The following is a 21,281-nucleotide window of genomic DNA, read 5'->3' as shown; positions in this document are numbered from 1 at the left end:
AAATCTTTGTGGGATTCCACAGAAGCATAGTTGTCCTCATATGTAAATTTCTTAAAATTGTGTGAGAAAAATTATTTTTTATGAAACACAATCTCTATTCCCCCTATTTCAATTTCATAGAAAATTACTATCCATGGGTGCCTCTTCCCTAGAAGAGCATGAGCAGCTCCCCTATGGCATGCTAAGGATATAGACTCAGGGGAAATGAATACTCTGTATGTAAATTACAATTTCTGCTCAGTCTTATACAGTGAGAGTCCTCTAAATATTGGTCTTTTCTACTCATTTCTTTTTCATTGAAATATAATTAACATATAACATTATGTTAGCTTTAGGTGTATAACACAATGGCTTAATATATGTATATATTGCACAATGGACCTTCCAGGAATGGGGACAGCACGTGCAGATATACAGAGAAGTGAGAGTGTGCTGTTTTTAAAGAACAATTAATTGATAAGCCTGGACTATTAGATACATGGACAGGAAATAAGCAGTGAGAACTTTGGGTGGTTGGGTGGTGTGGGAAAAAGTAGAGGAGGGCAAGATCTTCAAAGTCCTTGTAAATCTCAGTAAGGAATCTAGACTTTATCTCTCATGTGTTGGGAGAACAACTGAGGGTTTTTAACCGTAGTAGAGGAACAAAGAGATACAGGTTTTTGAATGAGTCACTTTGGAACATAGGTTTTAGGTCAAAAAGGAAGGAGCAAGACTTAAGGCAGTGAGACCAGTTGTCAGGCTTCTGTAATAACTCAGAGAAGAGCTGCCAGAACTAGAAGACTGAGCTTCTAATGTTGATTAAAAGGATCTGGAAAAATGTCTCTTCTTACTTACAAACTATAACATAGAGCAATAATGAAGATCATAGAGGTAAAGGTCAGGAAAAGATTGTTGATGTTTATTCTACACGCTTGCATACATACTTAGAGATATATGAAAGCACCCTTAAACTTGTAACAATTGATGATATAGTCATACAGTAACTTCCAAATGATTTTGGAGAAGAATAAGAAGTGGCATGGGAAAATGGTCATACAATTACATATGGAAAGCATGGTATAAAGAAATCTTTTGAGTATGATCTCATTTTAATTTGTATTTGTACATGAAGACAAATTGTTTTGGAAGGTGTAAAACTCATGTAAGTTATTACTTCTAAAGAGATAGAGGAGACAGACCTGTGGGCAACTTCCTGTGCATTGTTCAAAAATTTTATAGGAATATGATCAGACATTATACTTAAAATATATATATATACTTAAAAATAGGTAATATTAGATAATATTTTCAATTTGGAGTGGGGAAAAAAAAGGACAAAACTAAGTGCATATACACCATATTGTCAAAAGTAGTTGTATTCAGAGATGATTTTGGGGTTGCTGTTTATTTTCTTCCTTACGCTTTTCTCTACTTTCTAAAGTTGTATTTGGGTATTCCAATTGCCATGGCAACACACACAAAAAAAACATTGTAAACTATAAGGCTTATGCGATAACCCTCTTGTGAAAGGATAAAAGTATGAAATATATCCACCACATAGTAGTCACTCACTTAATATCAACTGAACATTTGTGCTGAAAATGAAGCTGTAGAAAACAATGTGTTCTGGAATCTCTTTCCTCATCAATGAACTTAAAGCTACTATAGAGATAATGGTTTGACTTACCTTTTGAAAAAAAAATAAGGAAAGGCATCACAAATCATAGAGAAGCCAAGAATCAGAGTTGGACTAAGCATCGCTCATCCAAGAGCACCTGTGGGCTAAACTCAGCCAGTCCCATAGGAGTGGAGATTTCAAGCCTGCAGACTCACAGCTATTTAATTTTGGAATTGTTCATCTTCTTCCCCCAACTGATTCTGTGTTCACCAAATAAGCAACTTTTCAATTACAATTTGGCTTTCTGTGTGAAACTCTCTCTAAGAAGACCTGATCCTGGACCCCACAGTGTCTCAGTTTTTACTGTAAATGGAGAACTGACAAAAAGCCTCCTTAGCTTTGCAAGTGTGTGTCTATCTCGAAAGGTTGAGGAACTGGTCAAATCTGAAAGGCTGTAAATTCACCCAGGTAACTTGTCCCAGGTTCCCACTGGTGACCTCCCATCTTTCTTTTCCCTGATGAAACCCACCCACATGTGGGCTGCCTATAACCTGAAATGTAAATCCACACAAAAATTCTACAATTTTCTATCACCAGTGACTTTTAGCCTGCCTCTGAGAGTCTTAAAATACAAGCATGTGTATGATAATATAGCTTTAGAGGTTTCCTTCAACTTACTGTTAACCACAGGTTCTATTAATCATTGAAAAACAACAAAACCTGAGTAGGACTTAATTGTATATTTTGCTCTGACTCAAAAATCTCTGCAGATTATCTGTAAAATGTTTTGGCAGAGCATACAATAGTACTGTTATTTGCTTAAACTAATACCAGCTTCACAAAATAATAGGGAGACCTTTACATATACTTAGGTGCAAACACAAGTCAAATATATATGTGAAAAAATAAAATCCAAATATTAATTGACCTGTATTATTATGTTAAATAATAATGTAAAATTTGTTCAGAGCTGGCCCAGGTCCTAGTAGTGTCTCCCTCATACAAAGATATTAACTATTTTGTGGATGGATAAGATTCATAAATAAGACTCGGGCACAGAAGTGGTGTCTGATTCTTTCATAGTCTGATTCTATTGCTGGATGATTTTGATGAATGAGAACCACGTTAGGTGGAATTAAAAAGAAGGGTAGGGTCTCAATCAGAGAAGGCCTTGAATATCAAAGTGACACTTCTGACAACCTTAGTTTAGTTATTCTGACCCCTGAGGAGCCACTGAAGGACCTGAGCAAGTTTGCATTTGTTCGAAGTATCCAGATGGCTGTGAAAGTAGAATACAGGATCAATAAGAAGTGACGAGACATCAGGGAACTACTGTTGGCATTGATCATGATTTGTCCACTAGTTTTTAAATTCTAGACCAGAATTCTTCAATATGCAAAGAGTAGTATGAGATACTAATTGAGAATATAAATTCATAGGCCTAGTGCAAAAGCCTTTTCCACAAATAACCAGATTATTTTCTATATGTGCAACTGTTGGAGAGTCTGTGATCTAGGTTAATGTAAATTTTATATAAGAAATGTTTCTAGAGAGTAAGGTAGGTTAAGTTCTTTGAAGAATGCCATAGTTGAGATTAAACAGTTAGCATTTTGAACGTAATTTTAGGGATAAACTAGAATGTAAGCCCCTTATGGGCATGGTTCTTTGTCTGATATATCTTAAGTACTTAGAACAATTTCTGTTGTATAATATATGCTCAACAAACATTTGTTCAGAGAATGTATACTGATTAAGAACTTGGATTTTAAAGTCAATCAGCCAAATTCCAGCTTATTTATCTCCTCTAAATCTTAGCATACTAAATTGGTATATTGAGGCCTAGATGACAAATTTAATATAAAATTAAATTAAATAATAACTAGAAAGAATTTAGCAGAGTGTTTGGCACAGAGCAAGTCCTCAATCAATGAGAATTATTATTAGTATTGCTATTAAGAGTAATGTTTATGACATCATCACTATTATTGAATAGTGATGATGTCATAAACATAACATTAACATAATTATATGCTGTAATTATATATATATATATATATATATATATATTATATGCTGTAATGACGCTCTACAAGGTATTGTATTTTCTCTTTGGAGATTAATACCTGTGGTAATAAAATAAGCCCATTTTCCTTTTGTGGATCGTGCACTATCAGAGAACCATATGCATTATGAAATAAACACCAAGCACACAAGCCATAGAGAATTTTACTAGGATTTAGAGTCCTTTCTTGCCTTCTCTCTCTTTCTTTCCTCCTTCCTTCCTTCCTTCCTCTCTCTCTCTCTCTCTCTCACTCTCTCTTTCTTTCTCAGGTCTTATAGTAGTTTGTGAGAAGGGTTGAGTACAAAGAAGGGAGAAAATTATGAAAAAGGCAGAAATTCAGCAAACTGGTCTTCTGGGTTCTGTTATTCTGTTGGATGGCTTATCTTTTCCTTTTTTTTTTTTTTTTTTTAAATTTCAGGTTGTATTTAAAGGGTCACACTGGGACCGCAGGAAAACAGAGCAGCCTGATCTTACATGGTGCTGATTTCAGCACTAAAGATGCAGATAATGACAACTGTATGTGCAAATGTGCCCTCATGCTAACAGGAGGTAAGTCCTATGGGGCCGTTCTCTAAGTTATGTTTCATTGGTTTGAGGCTTGAAGTTTCTTATCTTTGAGAAAGAACTGTGATCTTCTGGTCAGGAAACTTCAGAGCAAGACCCTAGAGATCATTTTGTTCTGCCCACTAATCTACCATGTGCTCTTGTGCAAGACATTGCTAGCATATTTATAAGTTTGCCTCCTCCCCCAGTGTCTACAGAAGGGGCATGCCAGACTTGGTTCTGAATACATTCTTTAGCTTCTTAAAGTGCCACTTATTCTGCCTTCTAAAGAATCATAATGATACCCATAGTGGAATGAACAACAATTTGGGAATTCAGCATGTGGAGTTGGGGGGATGGGTAATCCTCCTTAAAAAGTGTTTTGCAACTGCGTAGTAGAATTCATTGGCCACTCTGTTGAAATGAAATAAGAATAGAGAGGTATATAGTTAGATCTAAAGTCATAAAATTCAGACCAGCTACACTAGGGCTTTGCGTTATGTGGTATTGACTTCCGCAAGACATTTGAAGAAATATCATTAAATTATATTCTATCACTGAGTAAGAAAGTTAATCCTTTTTGAACTTTTTATTATCTTTCCATCCTTCTGATTGTGTCAAAGGGAAATTCTCAGTTTGGTGCTAGCATATCTGTAATGTTCTTTAACACTTACTCAATAACCACTCGATAAACTTTATAGCAAAGAAGGAGCAAACCATTTGGCCTCAGGCTCAGGACCTTGGTTAGACAATGGAACCTACCTAAAATTAAATTAAGTGATTTTGTTTTAATCTTATTGCGTTGTATATCTACCTTTTATTATGATAAGGGGTACTGGTTTCTTCCTTAAAGGAGTTATTTAATCTTTGTGTTTTTAAACTATTTACAATATTTGGTATATAACACATTATTGATTAAAAGTAAAATATTAATTATTAATAAAAGTTTCAAGTGGATAATAGGAAAAATCTGTGAAGTTGATACATGACTAATTGGGGTTTGAGAAACACTAAGCTAAAACCCAGTGGCAAGCGGTGTAGCTCAAGTATGTTATAAGTTCTGGCAAGGAAGGAGTTGGCACCAAACAAAATTGTAAAGGAAACTTTCTTTCCAGTGTTTTTGCTCTCACAGTTTCAGAACTCTTTCCCTCTCTTAATGGAATAGCAATCACTCCTACCATCAGCTGTTCTTATTCTCCTTCTGTATTAATCTACAACAGAGCATATTTTTTTTAAAGATTTCATTCATTTATTTGACAGACAGCACAAGTAGGCAGAGAGGCAGTCAGAGAAAGAGGAGGAAGCACGTCCCCCGCTGAGCAGAGAGCCTGATGCGGGGCTCGATCCCAGGACCCTGGGATCATGACCTGAGCCAAAGGCAGAGGCTTTAACCCACTAAGCCACCCAGGTGCCCCAACAGAGCATATTTTAATGGCAGTAAGGAAAAAAAAACTCTCAAAATTGAGTATTTTCTTCCTAAAATGTAATATTACTACCATTATTATTATTATTATTATGTGTTTTTACATGTTATTGCATAGATTGTACTATCTCGCTTGAGCTGGAAACCAGCTCTGTGAGATAAGCAGGGAGAGAAACTCTAATCTCCACTTTGTACATAAGGAAAATAAAAGCAAATTAATGCTCACCATTTTGTATTTAGCATCTAGCACATTAGATGCAGCACATAGAAACTCAATTAAAAAATACAGTGCATTAAAAAAATACAGTGCATTAATGAATGAATAAGCAACTTGTAGCCTTTGAAATCACTTTCAAATTTTGTAGCCAATGAAATGTATCATTAGGTTGATATTTTCTCATCAGTTAACAGAGCATAGAAGAATATGGAGAGGTGATTTTGAAGAAATCTTTCCCCCTGCATCCCATCCACATGTCCTCTATTACTACCACCACCAAATCACGTCCCATTGACCACCATGCTTATATCAGTATCTTTTCAACATGAGACCAGCCCTAGTATTATCAAAGCCAATCTGTTGTGATTCATCCTCTATCATATACTTCTCCCTATACTTTAAAATGGTATTTTGACATCACATTTAACCTCATCAAATAGGTAAAAGTCCTCTATATGAAATTTCATGATCTCCCTTCCCCCAACACAGTTCTTACAAATTTAGAAACATACCCAAAGGTTAGGTTACAAATTTAGAATCATACCCAAAAATCATACCCAAAGGTTAGGTTTTAAACTTTTTTTTCCTGAAAGAAAAGTTTTCTTCTCATTGCCTCCTTGATCCCATAAATGGAATTGTCAGCAAGTTTATACAGAGACAAAAGGACTTTGAGTGTCTAGTTTCCTGCTTGTTTTAATATTGAAATATGCTTCAATTTATCCACATCTATTTCTACAGATAGTTTTTTCTTACCCAATAAATGTAATGCATGAAGTAAAATCTTTCAAATGTTGCCTTAGAAGAGCATTCCAATATGTTCATATTTCTGTCATAATAATGAAAATATAGAGCAAAAAAGCAAAGAGAAGAATGCACCTCTTAGTTATTGATGAGAAACCTTCATTGCTCAGATTTATGATTTTATTTCTGCTTCAAAATGATTGAACTTTGTCATGTTCTTTCACCCATAATCATTCTTGGACCTGCTTCTTACTTACCAATAAACACATATGTTGGGGAGAGAAAATTTCCACTTATTGCTTCGACTGGAATAGTCTAAGTCAATGTGTTTTTGTAATAAACGCCATTACCCTATCAAATATCCTTTTGAAAGAATCCAGGCCTTGCAAATCTGTTCACTCTGCAAAGCTAAAATGTGGAATTTAGATAGCTAAGAACTGGAGAACGTAAGGATGAATGTCAGTGACAGTCCAGGTAACCTGAGTACTGCCTGGGACTTGTATCCTACTGAGCTACTCCCTACCACCAATACTTATTCTGTCATATTTTCCCTTAGAACTGTTTTCTTCATCTAATGATTTTTCCTTTCATTTTTTTAAATTTATATTTGAACTCGCTGCTATTTAAAACAGTTTCTTTTAAGCAATAAGATTTTATATTCTTTGAAACTAATAATTCATAGTTTTCTGTCATCATCAATTAAAGCTTTGTTTTATCTTGTTTATTTATATATATTTTCCTTTGTTTCTTCTGGGAGAAATTAAGGGTAAAGTAAGATTGATTGCCCACTAACTGTCCTAAATAGTTTTACGCAAGTACATGGAGGGAATTTGGTTGGAGAATGTGGTATCATTGCCACCCTTATCTGTCAAAGACTGAACAACAGGAGATGAGCTTAATTGAAAGCAGAAGGTATTTCAGCTGGGCATAAGGTCAAAATAATATTTTGATCTTTCTCTCTTATTCCTAATACCCTAACTTCTTAACTTCTATCAGTGTAACATATTTTTAATAAGTAACTGTTAAGGATCAACTGTTAGAGAAATAAGCAAGACAGAATAGAATGTGCATCTATTGAAAGAGACCCTCCACAAAAGAATAAACAACAAATAACACAATTTCATATCAAAACCAGTTTCAGAGACAAAATACAACATGTTATGGAGTTATTGGAGGATGGGCAAGTGAATTCAGAAGGAGTCTCCAGGAATCAAGTGCTTCTAGGGAGGGTTGTGCATTTCTGGTTGTGGACATCTTCAAGAAGAGAATATAAAGCTATTTTATCTAAAAGAGCTTGCTTAAGCTTGTTCCTGCAGTTGTGGGTCTAGATAAGAATGTCTCTCACATTTTCTTCTGGTTCTGTGACTCTGTTTTCCATGTACTTACTGTGGCTAAAGTAGTAATATTATTTTTCAGTGCATGGGTTGTAATTCATAGTACATTGTAGAATGGAGAGGAGGTGTGGGGGCTGAGAAAGCCATTTGCATCAATAGAAATAGATACATGTTTTATACTTCCTGTCCCAGAAGTATATGTACTTAGTCCTACCTTACCAGAAAACAAGCAAGTTTTCCATCCAATTTAAATATTGAATAATTTTCATGTTTTGTTACATATTTCTTCTAAGACCAAAGCATATATTTCAAGGTCAAATCGCCACATACATCTTTTATGCAACCACCCCTTAATTAATCGTTAAATAGAGGTGATTTGTCAGCACAGATTTATAAGCCAGAAATGTCTTTGCTCTATGATGTCATTGACCTTAGGAAAATTTGTAAGTTTTCTCCTTAGGTTACCCTCTATATGAAGAATATTATGAAAAATCTGTATACTTCAGTAGTGGGAGGGACAAACTTAAGAAATGATTGTAGGAAATATTTTTAATCCTCTAACACAGTTCCCACTGTGCCCTCCTGAGCCCAAGGAAAGGAATCAGTTTCTTTTAAACACAAAAGTTTTATCTGCTATTTAACATTAAGAAAATGAAAATGCAATCTCATTCAGTGCATGTTTTTGTTAATATGGATTTATTGTCTATAAAAACAAATATGCATAAAACCTCTGACTCCAAAATACTGACAATGAATAACTTTTAGATCTTCACATTCAAAGCAAATGCTACATTCAAAGAAAACATAGTTTTTGGTACTAAATTAACATTCTTCAAATAACTATTTCTAAAAGTCTATTCGAAACTACAATTACTAAAGGTTACTGACAAAACAAAACAAAACACGGTATTACTTTACATTCCTTTCCTTACCTTACTTTTCTTTCAACACAATTTCAACATTTAGTGTGTAATATAAAAGCTATGTAAAAATGTGACCTAACCTTCTGCAAAAAGAATCTGTTGTGGTAGAAACTCCAATCCCTTTTCCCACGCATAAACTATGTCAGCCGACAGACAAGACTTTGCTAAAGCTAACAAAGGATATTTCTCAGTTCAGCCCTAAAAGACAGGATAAAGCCATACACATAAATTTCTTAGTACACCCTACAACTCACCAGATGCTAACAGCAGAGAGTTGATAAATGCTTGCAGAAGAGGGTTGATATGGCCTGCTATAGAATCTTGAAGAAGACAAAAGAAAGAAAGAAAGAAAGAAAGAAAGAAAGAAAGAAAGAAAGAAAGAAAGAAAGAAAGAAAGAAAGAAAGAAAGAAAGAAATTAGCAGCTTCTCCACTAGTGAATGATGCTGAGTGACAGGATCTTTGGGAAAATATGATCATCTTAGAGTTTTTAATAATCCAGGAAGGGTGTACTAAGCATTGTCAGATAACTCATATTCTCCACGTTTTAAAGCAAGAAATGTTGAGAGAAAAGATCCATATGGATAATTTAAGATTGACCACAGTAATACACATTGCATTACTTTATTTCAAAACAATTTATTTTAGTACATAATCCATAAGCCTATTCCTCAAAAATGTATGTTGCAGGGACTTTGTGCTCTCTACTACTATATCCTATGGTGCCTGGCACATAGCACGTGCTCAATAAATACTGGTTGCATGAATGAATATTTTATCACAGACCTTGAAAGGGCATTGCCAAATCACAAAAGATACTAGTGAGAATACATAAAAATAAACCAATTCGAGTATGAATGTGACTGTTTGTGAACTTAGATTGAAATACGTAATTGTATTGGGGCTCCTGGGTGGCTCAGTTGGTTAAGCAGCTGTCTTCAGCTCAGGTCATGATCCCAGAGTCCTGGGATTGAGTCTCACATTGGGCTCCCTGCTCTGCAAGGAGCCTGCTTCTCCCTCTCCCTCTGCCTGCCATTCTGCCTACTTGAGCTCTCTGTCAAATAAATAAATAAAATCTTTTAAAAAATGTTTAAAAAAGAAAATACATCAGTGTATATACAATATATACCCCTATATATACAAAATATACATGTATACTTATATATACAAATATGTACACACACGTGAAACAATACGGTGAATATGAGAATTGGGACTAAGTTTTAAGAATAACTAAACCCCAGAAGACTAAACTCCAGAATTGGAAAAATTTGAGCTTTAGGTTCCTGACTTCCAAATAATTATGAACACACTAAATACAAAGTTTAGAATTGATTATGTTTTAATATAATTATATTTTAATATTTACTATAATGTGTTTTCTGAAGTACATTTTCACTTATTGGAAAAAGAGGAAAGAATATCAGAAAATGTCTTTCAAAAGGTAAATTTGGAAAAAAAAAAAAAAAAAAGTGAACCAGAACTTACAGGCATATAACACAGGGCTGCTCCCAAAGGTTAATAATTGACAATGGCTGAGAAATAATCAAACACTTAATTGTGGGGCATTTTCCTCTAATAATATTATAGCAAATATTTATTGCAGTCGTATGAACAGGCATTTTTGCTTTATCCTAAATAGTTTATATTTAATAACTTACATGATACTTCTAAAGACCCTTTGAACTCAGCACAATAATGTTTTTGGCAAGAACCAAGATACAGAAAACTTAGATAATTTGCCAAAGATCACAAAATTAGCATCAGGTAAGATTTGAACACAACCTCCAGAGAAGCCATTGCTTAATCCACTCCTTCTCCTGCCTCTGTCACAATGAATGGCGTTCAAAGACAACAGTGAGCTCTGTTTTACTGTTTGCAGCAGACGTTCGCAAGGATTTCTTCACTTAAACATTCAAAGTGAAATGCAGTGCAAGGGAGGGAAGAGACAGTAAAAGAATAAATACCTAAAGGTTTTCAGTCAATTCAAGATTCCTGGCCAGGATCAACAACTTTTTCATCTTTGGAACAAAGAGAAGAGAAAGGAAAGAAAAGCGAAGTCCTTGGCCTGAAGGGGATATAGTATGAGATGACAGAGGGAGTGCAGACCTCTCGGAGAGGTCTCTTGCCTCCCGCATCCGCGCAAGACCCTTGCAGCTGGTCCTTGAGGCTAGTTGTGGATTTGGCCAACTCTGTACACAGGAACTGGGGAGGTAATTTTTCGTAATGATCCCACAGATAGCAGTAGCACCAACCAGTTGTGTTCAGCCTCATTCTTTGCAAGAAAAGAGCCAAATCTTATTTTCTGCGTAAGTTGTTTTGCACATTGCTGATTAGAATGCATGCCTTAGAAAATGAAAGAAACCCATAAAAACAGATACATCTTTTCATTTTGCTGTACTTTTTACCTTACAAAGGAAGTGTTGAAGGACATTTTGTTTAGGATCAGAAGAATTTGAGAGTTTGGTTTCCTGATTTTCAAATAAATTTGAACTTCCTGAATACAGAGTTTAGAATCAAATTCCTACTCTCTGGACAAAGTTTTATTTATTGGTGATAAAATGTGAGTTTTCTGATTCAAAGATAAAGGACTGGAATGACTTTTGAAGGCCTGGAGAGCCAAGGATAGTTAGTACAAAACTAAATTTTAATGAGTTAAGTGCAAATGAGTTAGAAACATGCATCTCAGATTTCTTATTAAAATATATATGAGGTTACAGGTTATAAAGAAAAATGCTTGGCAACATACATCTCAGCAGTTGCCAGTCTTCAAACACTTCAGACATTTTATCAGTTGTCCCAATGGCGGATGGAAGCTGCTGGTTTCTTCCATCCTTTGCTTGCATCACTGAGCTGGCCATGTCTATTTTTTTTTTTTTTTTTTTGAAGAAAAGTAGAAAGTGGAAATCCCTCTGTTGTTCTACTGCATATGTCAGAGGAAACGGAGTACCTATTTGCACACATATAACTATTTTTGCTACCTTGAAGTTCAGAGTATTTTATAAAGACACTATGACCAAAATTGTCTTGAGAAATAATCAATCTTTGATTTTGTGTTGTGCCATCTTAATTCATCCTCATTATTATCATCAGATATTCTGTGATCTTCCTCAGTGTGCATGGCCCACTGGTCTTAAGACAGTCAAACACATTAAGGTCTTTGATTTCCACATGATGTCAAAACAAATCATTGAAAACAGTTTCTCCAGTCATATTAGGTATTTAAGTGCCATTGTCTTTACAGTGAAAACATGTACAACTGTACTCCTTTGTCATATTTTTGTCATATTTCTCTAATAAACCCTGCCAAGTGAATAAGGAGATACATTTGCACTGATGACCTGGTATTCATTATTAAATCATATGGTGCCCCCACAAGATCGAATGCTTCTTGTTCTCACCCTAAACCTTCCATCCCATTTCTTAGATAACTTACACTAAACACTTATTTTGGATTTTACTGGTTTGAATAGTCAGTGTGTCATTTGATTTGATCCATACAACCATGCTGCAAAAATGGCTGATCAGACACTATAAACCACATCATAAGAATGTGGAACCAGATGCCTGTGTGACCCTTGGAAAATTTCTTTACTCTTTGAGCATCAATGTGTTTATTATAGTACCTCCCACATCAACTAAGATTATTTGGGGGAAGAAATGAGAGAATGCCTATAAATACTGTAGCACAGTTCCTGATGCATATTAGCTTTTTAATAAATATTAGATATTGTCATTACTGTTTAGGATGTCTCGATTATTAATTGGTGCAGTCAGCATCAGAGTCTAAGTCTTCTAATTTCTTGTCTGGTGCACTGCAGGCTCTCCATTGCCCACAAGAAAATATCTAAAAATAAAACAAAAACCTCTGTGTTCTCCCTCCTGTTTATTTTGTTAGCCCTGTGTTCTCCAACCCCTTACCCAGTGGCAGTCCAGCCAAGTCAGGCTGCTAATAGACACTTTCTCCTGCTCTCTCAGAGCACATTCTGTGTTCAGAACTTCTTTCTGTTCAGTGAACTCACATCAATCTTCAGGACATAACTCGTGGGTAAGTAAACCTTGTGGACCGACTGACGGGACTTTCTGCCCATTTCCATAGATTTTGTTCATCTCTGTTTCACAATCATCTCATTTTGAAACAGTTTATTGTCTCTCTCTCCTACATAAAACTGTGCACTCCTTAAAGCCAAGAATTCTGTTTTATTCCACTCCAACCTCTGTATTTATCTGTTACTTAATATTTGTTGAATTGATTCTTCCTTATTTTTTCCCCTTCCTTTTGCTGCGCAAGATGCTCAGGATGGCTTTGGCAGACCATAGTTATAGAATGAGGGCTCTAAATAATATTTGGTTAATAGTCAACCTGATAGATCTGGCTCCCTGGTGAAATACTGGTTCTTATTCCTAGAGAATGTCTTGCTTGCATCTGATGATGGTTAAATAGACCAGATAAACTCTGAAGTTTTCTGTAAACATTGTTCAACTTTGCACTCCTTCAACAAGACTGCCTGCTTCTTTACCTTCATTTCCTATGAGTTTCCCCCTTGTTCATGATATACCAGCTACATTGATGATACATGATATACCAGCTACTTAAAGAACAGTTTAAAAGGTTCTTTAAGTTTCTTTAAGTTTCTAAGGACGTCAAGCTCTATTTCTTCCTCATGGTATGAGTACTTGCTATACTCTGCTTAAAAGAATCCTTTCCTCATCTTTACACAACTGCCTCCCTCTCATCCTTCTGTACTCACTGAATATCAGCGTCTTCTGTGCATGTGAAAAGTTGGGTAGGTCCCCTGTTGCCCTCCTTCAAATCTCCTGGATTGATTGATTGATTGATTTCTTTCTTTCTTTCTTTCTTTTTATCATGATTTGTAAGGATTTTCCGTATTTGCTTACTTTATGTCTATCTCTCACATTTGAAGTAAATTCCATGAAGGGAGGGCCCAGGCCCGTCTGGTTGAGTACTGTGTAACAATAGTCACAATCATACATATATAAATAATACATATTGAATAGATAAAGAAAGAACAAACACAATAATCATGGATGTTATATATTGGGGTGTCTATCAAATAGAACTTTTTAGTAAACTACTTCAGACAATTGACTCCTTACAGAGAGAAACAGCCAATATCAGTCAATCTGTCAATAAGCCTATAGTCACTCCCAGTCACTTGTTAAGCAAACTCTTGTTAGGTGCAGTCCTCAGTACAGGAGATAGACCACGCCATTCATTACATTGTTCTTAGGGTTATGAACCAAAGACTATGTGATTTCATCTTCAGACTTTCTCAGCTTGAGGCTTCTATTTCTCTTGCTAACTCTGACCCAGCCGAATGGTCTTCTTTCAGTTTCTCCAAAATGCCTTTCCCCATGCCACAAATATTATCCCACTTCACTCAATTAGAAAAAATACCCAATATCAATTTATTGGATTTTCTCACATGTCCCTACTGTTTCTTGTCTCTTTGCTAATCTCATCGAAAGTTTCCCAATGAATGTGTCTTCAGCCTCTGCCTTTTATTGCCAGGCTGCTTTTGGCAGCATACCTCTGCCTTCCCACAGTCTTCCAGAACTCTTGTGGACTTTCTCTAAACCAAACAAAAACACACGCTTTTACCTTGAACACCGAGTGTAACTTGGAGGATCATTCTATGATTTGTAGTCGTTTCTAATAATAAAGTAGCTGCATTTCCTTCAGAGATCATGGTGGATATTTGAAAGACTATGAAAGGCTCATTAACATGATGGAAGCGTACCTCAAGAAGGTCAGAGAAAAGGAGGAGAGAGTTAAAATACTGGAGCACTCAAGTTGGATTTTCATTTTATCCTTTAGAGTCTTTAAGGTGAATAAATTCCCTAATATCAGAATACTTGTTGTAATATAAATAACACATTTTTTACTAGTTATACTTACAATTTAAAGGAATTAATCTTATAAAAAAATGTGGAGGGACACCTGGTTGGTTCAGTTGGTTAAGCTTCTGCCTTCAGGTCAGGTTGATCCTGAGAAAGAGCCCCACATCGGGCTCAGTAGGGAGTCTGCTTCTCCCTCTCCCTCTGCCTTTCCCCTGACTTGTGGGCTTGTGTTCTCTCTCTCTCTCTCTCATAAATAATTAAAGTCTTCAAAAACGTGGAATTTTATTGTTTATCCTTCCTTGCCAAACAAGAACCGTCTTGTCCCTCCTGTTTTGACTGCAATAACATCTATGTTGTTTGCATACAGTTGGTAAAACAGCATTGGAGACAGTCTTTCCGAACTCATCAAACATACCTTATTGTTCTCCAATATAAGTTGATAATTAATTCAGCTTGCTTTGCCTCTAGTATGACTTTATAAACACAACCTTGCTGTGTTCATCTTCCAAAACTGAAAAGTGAGAACTAACTTTTCTCCATTTAACTTTTTCTAGTTTCTACAAAATGATGCTCATGTTACAGTTTAACATCAGTTGTACAGCTTTCTCTTTCTTTAGCTATTAGTCCCTTAGGTATAACTCTGTAATCAAAGAGAGGTCAACTGTATCCAAATAAAAATATGCCAGAATGTCTCTGGCATGAATCGCTCCCTAAAGATTTCAGTAGTGTTACTTCAGGAGACAGAGGAAAAAGTAGTATGTTTTATCTCAAAATCTAAGAAACTTAATTCATTTAAAAATAAAGTACTAAGTTATCCTTACAGAGAGCTGTGCAAGCATAAGATCTCCATATTACTCATCAAGTTGTTTTCCTTCTTACTAGGTTTTGAAAGACCTTGAACAGTCACAGGAAAAAAAAATAATGCTCTGTAGGAACCGATATGGCTACTATTGATGAACACTTCCCATATTGCTATAAAATATAGGGAGAGCACAGTAATTCAAATTTAATTTGAGCATCATAGTCATTGCGCAGTATCCAGTTAATTTCAGAAGCAGCTGTGGACCAGTTCTTGGCAAAATTATGAAGTAGATGGAAAACATTTCTTTTGCCCTACTTATATGTCAGCTGTCTAAGCTTCTGAACTTCTTCACTAATAATTGTTCTATTCCTAATAGCAGACTGAAGGCAGCCTGCCGAAGTGTATCTGCATTTTACTTGCCCTACATATAAATCTATGTCTGAATTAGATCTTATCCTGAATCCCAGGAGCTTTCCATCATCACAGTGGGAAATGAGTCCCACCAGAGTGACCCTGAAACTTGCTTTCCATGAGCGCATTCCTTTCCGTCCATATATTGCTTAAATTGGATGTGATTTAAGACATTTCCACTACCAAGAAGCTTTTTAATGAATGCCTTTTATTTGCAAATGATCATAGAAAGTATAGAAAGAAACTCAAGAAACTCCATAGAAAGAAACTCCACCTTGGTTAGTGCCATGAATTTCCACATGAACTGTTCAATATCACTTTTAATTGTTTCTTCTCCTTCTTTTCTCTCTCATTATTAACTCATTTTTCAGGCTGGTGGTTTGATGCTTGTGGCCCCTCCAATCTAAATGGAATGTTCTACACTGCCGGACAAAACCATGGAAAACTGAACGGTATAAAGTGGCACTACTTTAAAGGGCCCAGTTACTCCTTACGTTCCACAACAATGATGATTCGACCTTTGGACTTTTGAAGGCATCATGTCAAAAGCAGTGATAAAAGCAACAGAGAAATCTGAAGAAGCTACCAAATAAGAAACTGCTCGAAAACTTCTGAAGCAAATGATAGTGTCTCCCTTCCAGCCACAAGTGGCAGTTATGTGAAGTCACCAAGGTTCTAGACTGGGTTTGGAGCCTTTTGAGTTCACCAGAGTCTCTCGATGAGGTTAATTGTGTTCACATGGCTTGACTATGGAGAATGCCGCTCACTGTCATGTTTTAAAAAGGGAAGAAACTGTTCAGTTCACTGTGCTTCAAACTACTACTGGATCTTATTTTAGAACTGTGGTAGCCAGGTGATAAAATGGTTTATGTCATGTAAAAACTGAGAAGAAGGAAGGAGGAGGAGAAAGGGAACAACGCAAAAAGAAGAATATACATGAAGAATACAAGCAGGGCTGCCATAATCGTTTGGAAAAGTCTCACACCAGTGCAATGGTGTTATTTCTATGCAAACCTACTAAAAATCAGTCTATACTGTTGTGTAATTTTGATAGAAGTCTAAGAAGAATAAGCATTGCCCTCTAAGTTGGTTAAGTGTTAATGGATTCCAGAAGCCTAACTCTTGAATCATACTTACTCCTTGATTATTTCAGTTAACCCATCCTCAAATGTAAATTCCTTTTTGCTAAACCATGATGAATTGTAGAACATGGAGAAGAAATAGTGTAAGGTAGAAACATCCTCCGTTTACTCTTTGTTTTTTTTTATGCAGTTTTCAGGAAAGAAATGGGCATAATCAAGTGTGGACATATGAAATAAGAAATTAACCCCCTATGTGACAGTTTTCACTTACTTTAAAAACTGACTGATACACAAATATATTTATAGCGTGAGTAAAGTTTAAAGAATGTGAAATATACCATCATGCTCTTAAAATAATATACGTGCATTTACTATTTCCTTTGATATTATACATGAAAACAGTATTTTTGAGTATATTAAGTTGGAGTAAAACCAAGGAAGCTGGAACAGTTCATTTTACAATATCATCTTGCGTGTGTACACTTAAGTGTAACTTCTTTACTTTTAAAATAATGATTTCAGTTCTTCATTCTGTTATTTCATGCTAATTTAATTTTTGCCAATTAACTGAAACATGCTTTCCAGATTCACCCTGTTCCAGTTTCTATGAGAGATACACTTTGAAGTCTATGAAAAATAAAGGAAGAATTATAAATATCACTGTATATAGCGTTTTAGTTCCATGGTAAACCTAATAGCTGTTTAATCTGGAGTGCAAATAGTCCTTCATTGATGCAAATAAACCCAAGTTTTCAGAGAAATCTACTAAACTATTTTATGAAATACATTATTTCTTCACATTTTTCTCTCTCAAGCTCTGTTTTCAAAGGAAATATCTGATTTTTAAAAAGCCATTTAGTGGAGAAAATTTTCAAAACTCTGTATTAAATAAACATGAGGAAAATACACAAAAAGAGAAAATTAATCAGTCACCTAAAAAAATTCTGTCTTTTAGCTACTATAACTCTCTTAATGAAAATATTCCTATGGGATGATCTATTTTAAGTGAATTTGGGGGCACAGGTTTTGTGGCAAATAGAAGGTGCTACAGTGTTTTCTCAAAAAGTGCTTTCTCTCTCTAAGTGTACAAGGTTACTGTAATGAAGTATTATTATCAAAATGTGAGTTACTATATGAAAGTGGAAATATACATTAGGTGTCCTTTCTTAGAAAAATAAGTTTTTTCAAAACAATGACACATATTTCCTCCATTTGAGAGAATAAAGCTATTCCATTTTTAAGAAAATATTGTTAAAATTTACCACAACATCTTTGTGTTTATGGATTTGTATACAACCCCATTTTGCCTTACAAGTGATATTTGGTGATATTACAGTCTTTCTATCCTTGGTGACTCCTTCATAGCACTGTTTAGCCTCTCCCTCTAAAAACCTTCTCAATTGTTTTCCTTTAAGTGAATGAAAGTGAGTGTTTGTTCTTTTGTGTTCCTACAGATTTTTGTTACCAGTCTTTTAATAAGAAATACTACTTCCCAACTCTTATTACAAAAATAAAATGAAATAATGAAGAAAAAAAAAAAGAAAGCATGATATTTACTATTTTGTTATCTGGGTTTGAAAAATGAAATATTATTTCCAATTATTTATAATAAAGCAGTATAAAATGTTTTATGACTTCATTATGTGCATTGTGTAATGCCTACATGTGTGTGACTGTTTAAAATGTGTATCTTTTACATTTAATTATTTCAGGATAAGATAATTAGGTATTAGGATTTCAACTTTAAATTTTTATCTCAATAAAATTCGTGTGGTTTCTATGCCAGTTTCTTCACATCAGTCACAGCTTTATTTGATTTAAATAAAATTGGGAAAATAATGTATTTGTGCAACTTCATCTCATTTTAAATAAATGTTTTACAAATTTTATAATTAGATATCTATAAAAGTATGGGATCATCCGGGGGGAAAATCTACTAAATGAACTAACACCTCAGTCTTTGAAAAACTTCCAGTCTGGGATGTGATAAGAAAGCTTAGCTCAGTTAAAATGGTAGATCAAAGCACTGGGTCTTGGTCCCACATCTCCACGGTATCATCCTATGTCCCACCAGTTATTAAATGCCATATTATCGTATGACAATTGACAATAATTTCTGGGCACTCTGAATTGGAATGAGAGGATGTGTTGAATATTTGGGATTCCTATAAAAGGGAAGGAACATAAAGGAAATTCTACTAGCCCCTCAAGCCTGTTATCCTATTAGTGGTTTTATCAGTTCGGTCCTTATTAAGGAACTGTCTTACTTTTTCCCTTGATTCTGTGCCTATTACCATCACATTGATTTGACAATTTATTAACTTCCACCTACATGATTAGAAACGATATCCTTTCTCCTGTTTCCTGCTTCTATTTACCCATAGTCACACAAACTTATTCTTAAAGCCAGACTTCTGAACACACTTCTTCCGTGCTCAAAATCCTTCAGTGTTTCCTCACTACTGCCTAAATCTGAAATAAACATGTCAGGTCAAACTCGTCCTGCATCACCAGATAGCTTCATTCCACCTCCTCCATATTTCAGTCAAAATGAAGAGGCCCCCGTGGTGGACTAATTACGAATATGACCCCCCAGTCCCTCCTCTCTTGACTCATGCTCTTACCATGTGACTTTGCAGTTCATCCCATAGAAAGGTGATGTCTATTTCCTTGTTTTTCTGAATGGCTGGCTCCAAACTTGCTGTAGGTCAGAGAAGGCAGAAGTGCTTGTGTATCACTTGTGTGAGCCTAGGTGTAAAGAGACATTCAGCACCACCCTACCTTGGCCTGGAAAAAAAAGGGCCATGGAAGCCTAAGGGAGGATGGAGGATCACAGGAAGCAAGACTGAGTTTACCAGCTGAGACCACCCTCATCCAACCAACCCCCAGCTAACTCAGCAGATGATCCCCAATACCTAAGTGATCTCAGCTAAGCTCAGCTGAGCCTGGCTCAGATCAGCAGAACTGCCCAGCATAATCATGAGACACAGTAAGGGGTGGTTGTTTTAAGCCACTACATCTTGTTGTGTTTTATTAAACATCATTATTGCAGCAATAGCTAACTGATACAGAATGATACAGCACCCCCCATCACACATGAGATTTCTATGAATCCCAAGGCTCAGAACCACTCCCTAAAATGATGTTCTCTTCTTTCAGATGGGCAAAAGTTCTAGCAGTTCTTTATGTTGCATCCAAATATATAGTGCTTCGTGATACTTTTTCTGATGTCTTCTCTTAATTTTCACCCCCTCTCCACTCACAAAGCTCTTAACATATTTTATTTGAGCTTTGATTTATGAGAAGCTGTCACTTGCTCGTTTTTTAAATTTCCCACAGTACCTAATAGACCCTTGTCCTGTGTTGAGTGGAACTGAATTGCTCTGCAAGATTAAGAAACCCCTTCTATCTCTACAAAATTCAACCTACATAGATTTGACCACTATCTTAAGCCATTTGTTCTCAGATGAAACTTAGCTTATTTCTGTCCAGAAAAAAAAAATGACTAAATTTATAATTTATAATTTTATTCACCTCAGAAATTACTTCATTAACAACTTTGCAGGAACATATATATACTGTGTAGATTGAAGGAGGTCTATGTGCTTCTTTTAACTTTACAATTATGCATATATATGAAATGTATTATTGAATAGTTATTACTCATTTATATTACACACTTATAATAATTTTGAATTTAGACATATGTATTTGAGCTTTGGGATTTAAGGTTCAACTGAAGTCTTTTTTCTAGTTGATTTTGCTCTCTTAATAAGGGTAGTATATTCCAACTCAAGGTCAATATTTTCTCATGAATTCTTCTGATAATTACTTTATTGATTAGTTACCTTATATCAGCCATTCAGTTTAAAATTAAACATAAAAATAAAAGTGAACATAATGAAAGGATTCCTAGGAAATACTGACTTAAACAAGTCATTATATCTCTTGTACTCTTTCAAGAAAGAAACCAATAAACTCATCCCAAATGGCAGATAATTGTTAAGGCTTAATAACTCCTTAATAACTGCCTTTTACCCCAGGAAAAATAACCTCAAACTCTGACATGTTAACTCTCATTTTGATGAGAAATGTGAAAGAATATTTTACTTTATCTTGTTATTGTGGAGAGGAGAATGACTCCTGATAATCATCTTTTACAGGCAACCTCCTACTTCATCCGCTATTAAGACTAATCTGCCTCCTGCCCACCCAACCACTCTATCTCTGCCTTCATGGGAGTCGATGTGCATGTTGTGATGTTAGGAACCTGGAAGGTAATACTG

At 35.4% G+C, this 21,281-nt stretch overlaps 1 protein-coding gene across 4 annotated transcripts in view; it reads left to right on the top strand.

Moving 5' to 3' along the window:
- The window catches only part of ANGPT1 (angiopoietin 1), a 249,404-nt gene extending 231,553 nt beyond the window's left edge, over window positions 1–17,851 (top strand). For all 4 annotated transcript variants that reach the window (XM_032315588.1, XM_032315587.1, XM_032315589.1 and 1 more), the window contains exons 8-9: window positions 4,078–4,208; window positions 16,285–17,851. In XM_032315588.1, the coding sequence (XP_032171479.1) occupies window positions 4,078–4,208; window positions 16,285–16,445 (292 nt within the window). In that variant the 3' untranslated portion in view covers window positions 16,446–17,851. The remainder of the gene's footprint in view (window positions 1–4,077; window positions 4,209–16,284) is intronic.
- The last annotated feature ends 3,430 nt before the right edge of the window (window positions 17,852–21,281 follow it).

Source organism: Mustela erminea, chromosome 16, assembly GCF_009829155.1.
Source record: "Mustela erminea isolate mMusErm1 chromosome 16, mMusErm1.Pri, whole genome shotgun sequence".
NCBI lineage: Eukaryota > Metazoa > Chordata > Mammalia > Carnivora > Mustelidae > Mustela > Mustela erminea.
The sequence above is the reverse complement of the archived record's forward strand: the minus strand, read 5'-3'. Positions and strand labels throughout refer to the sequence as shown.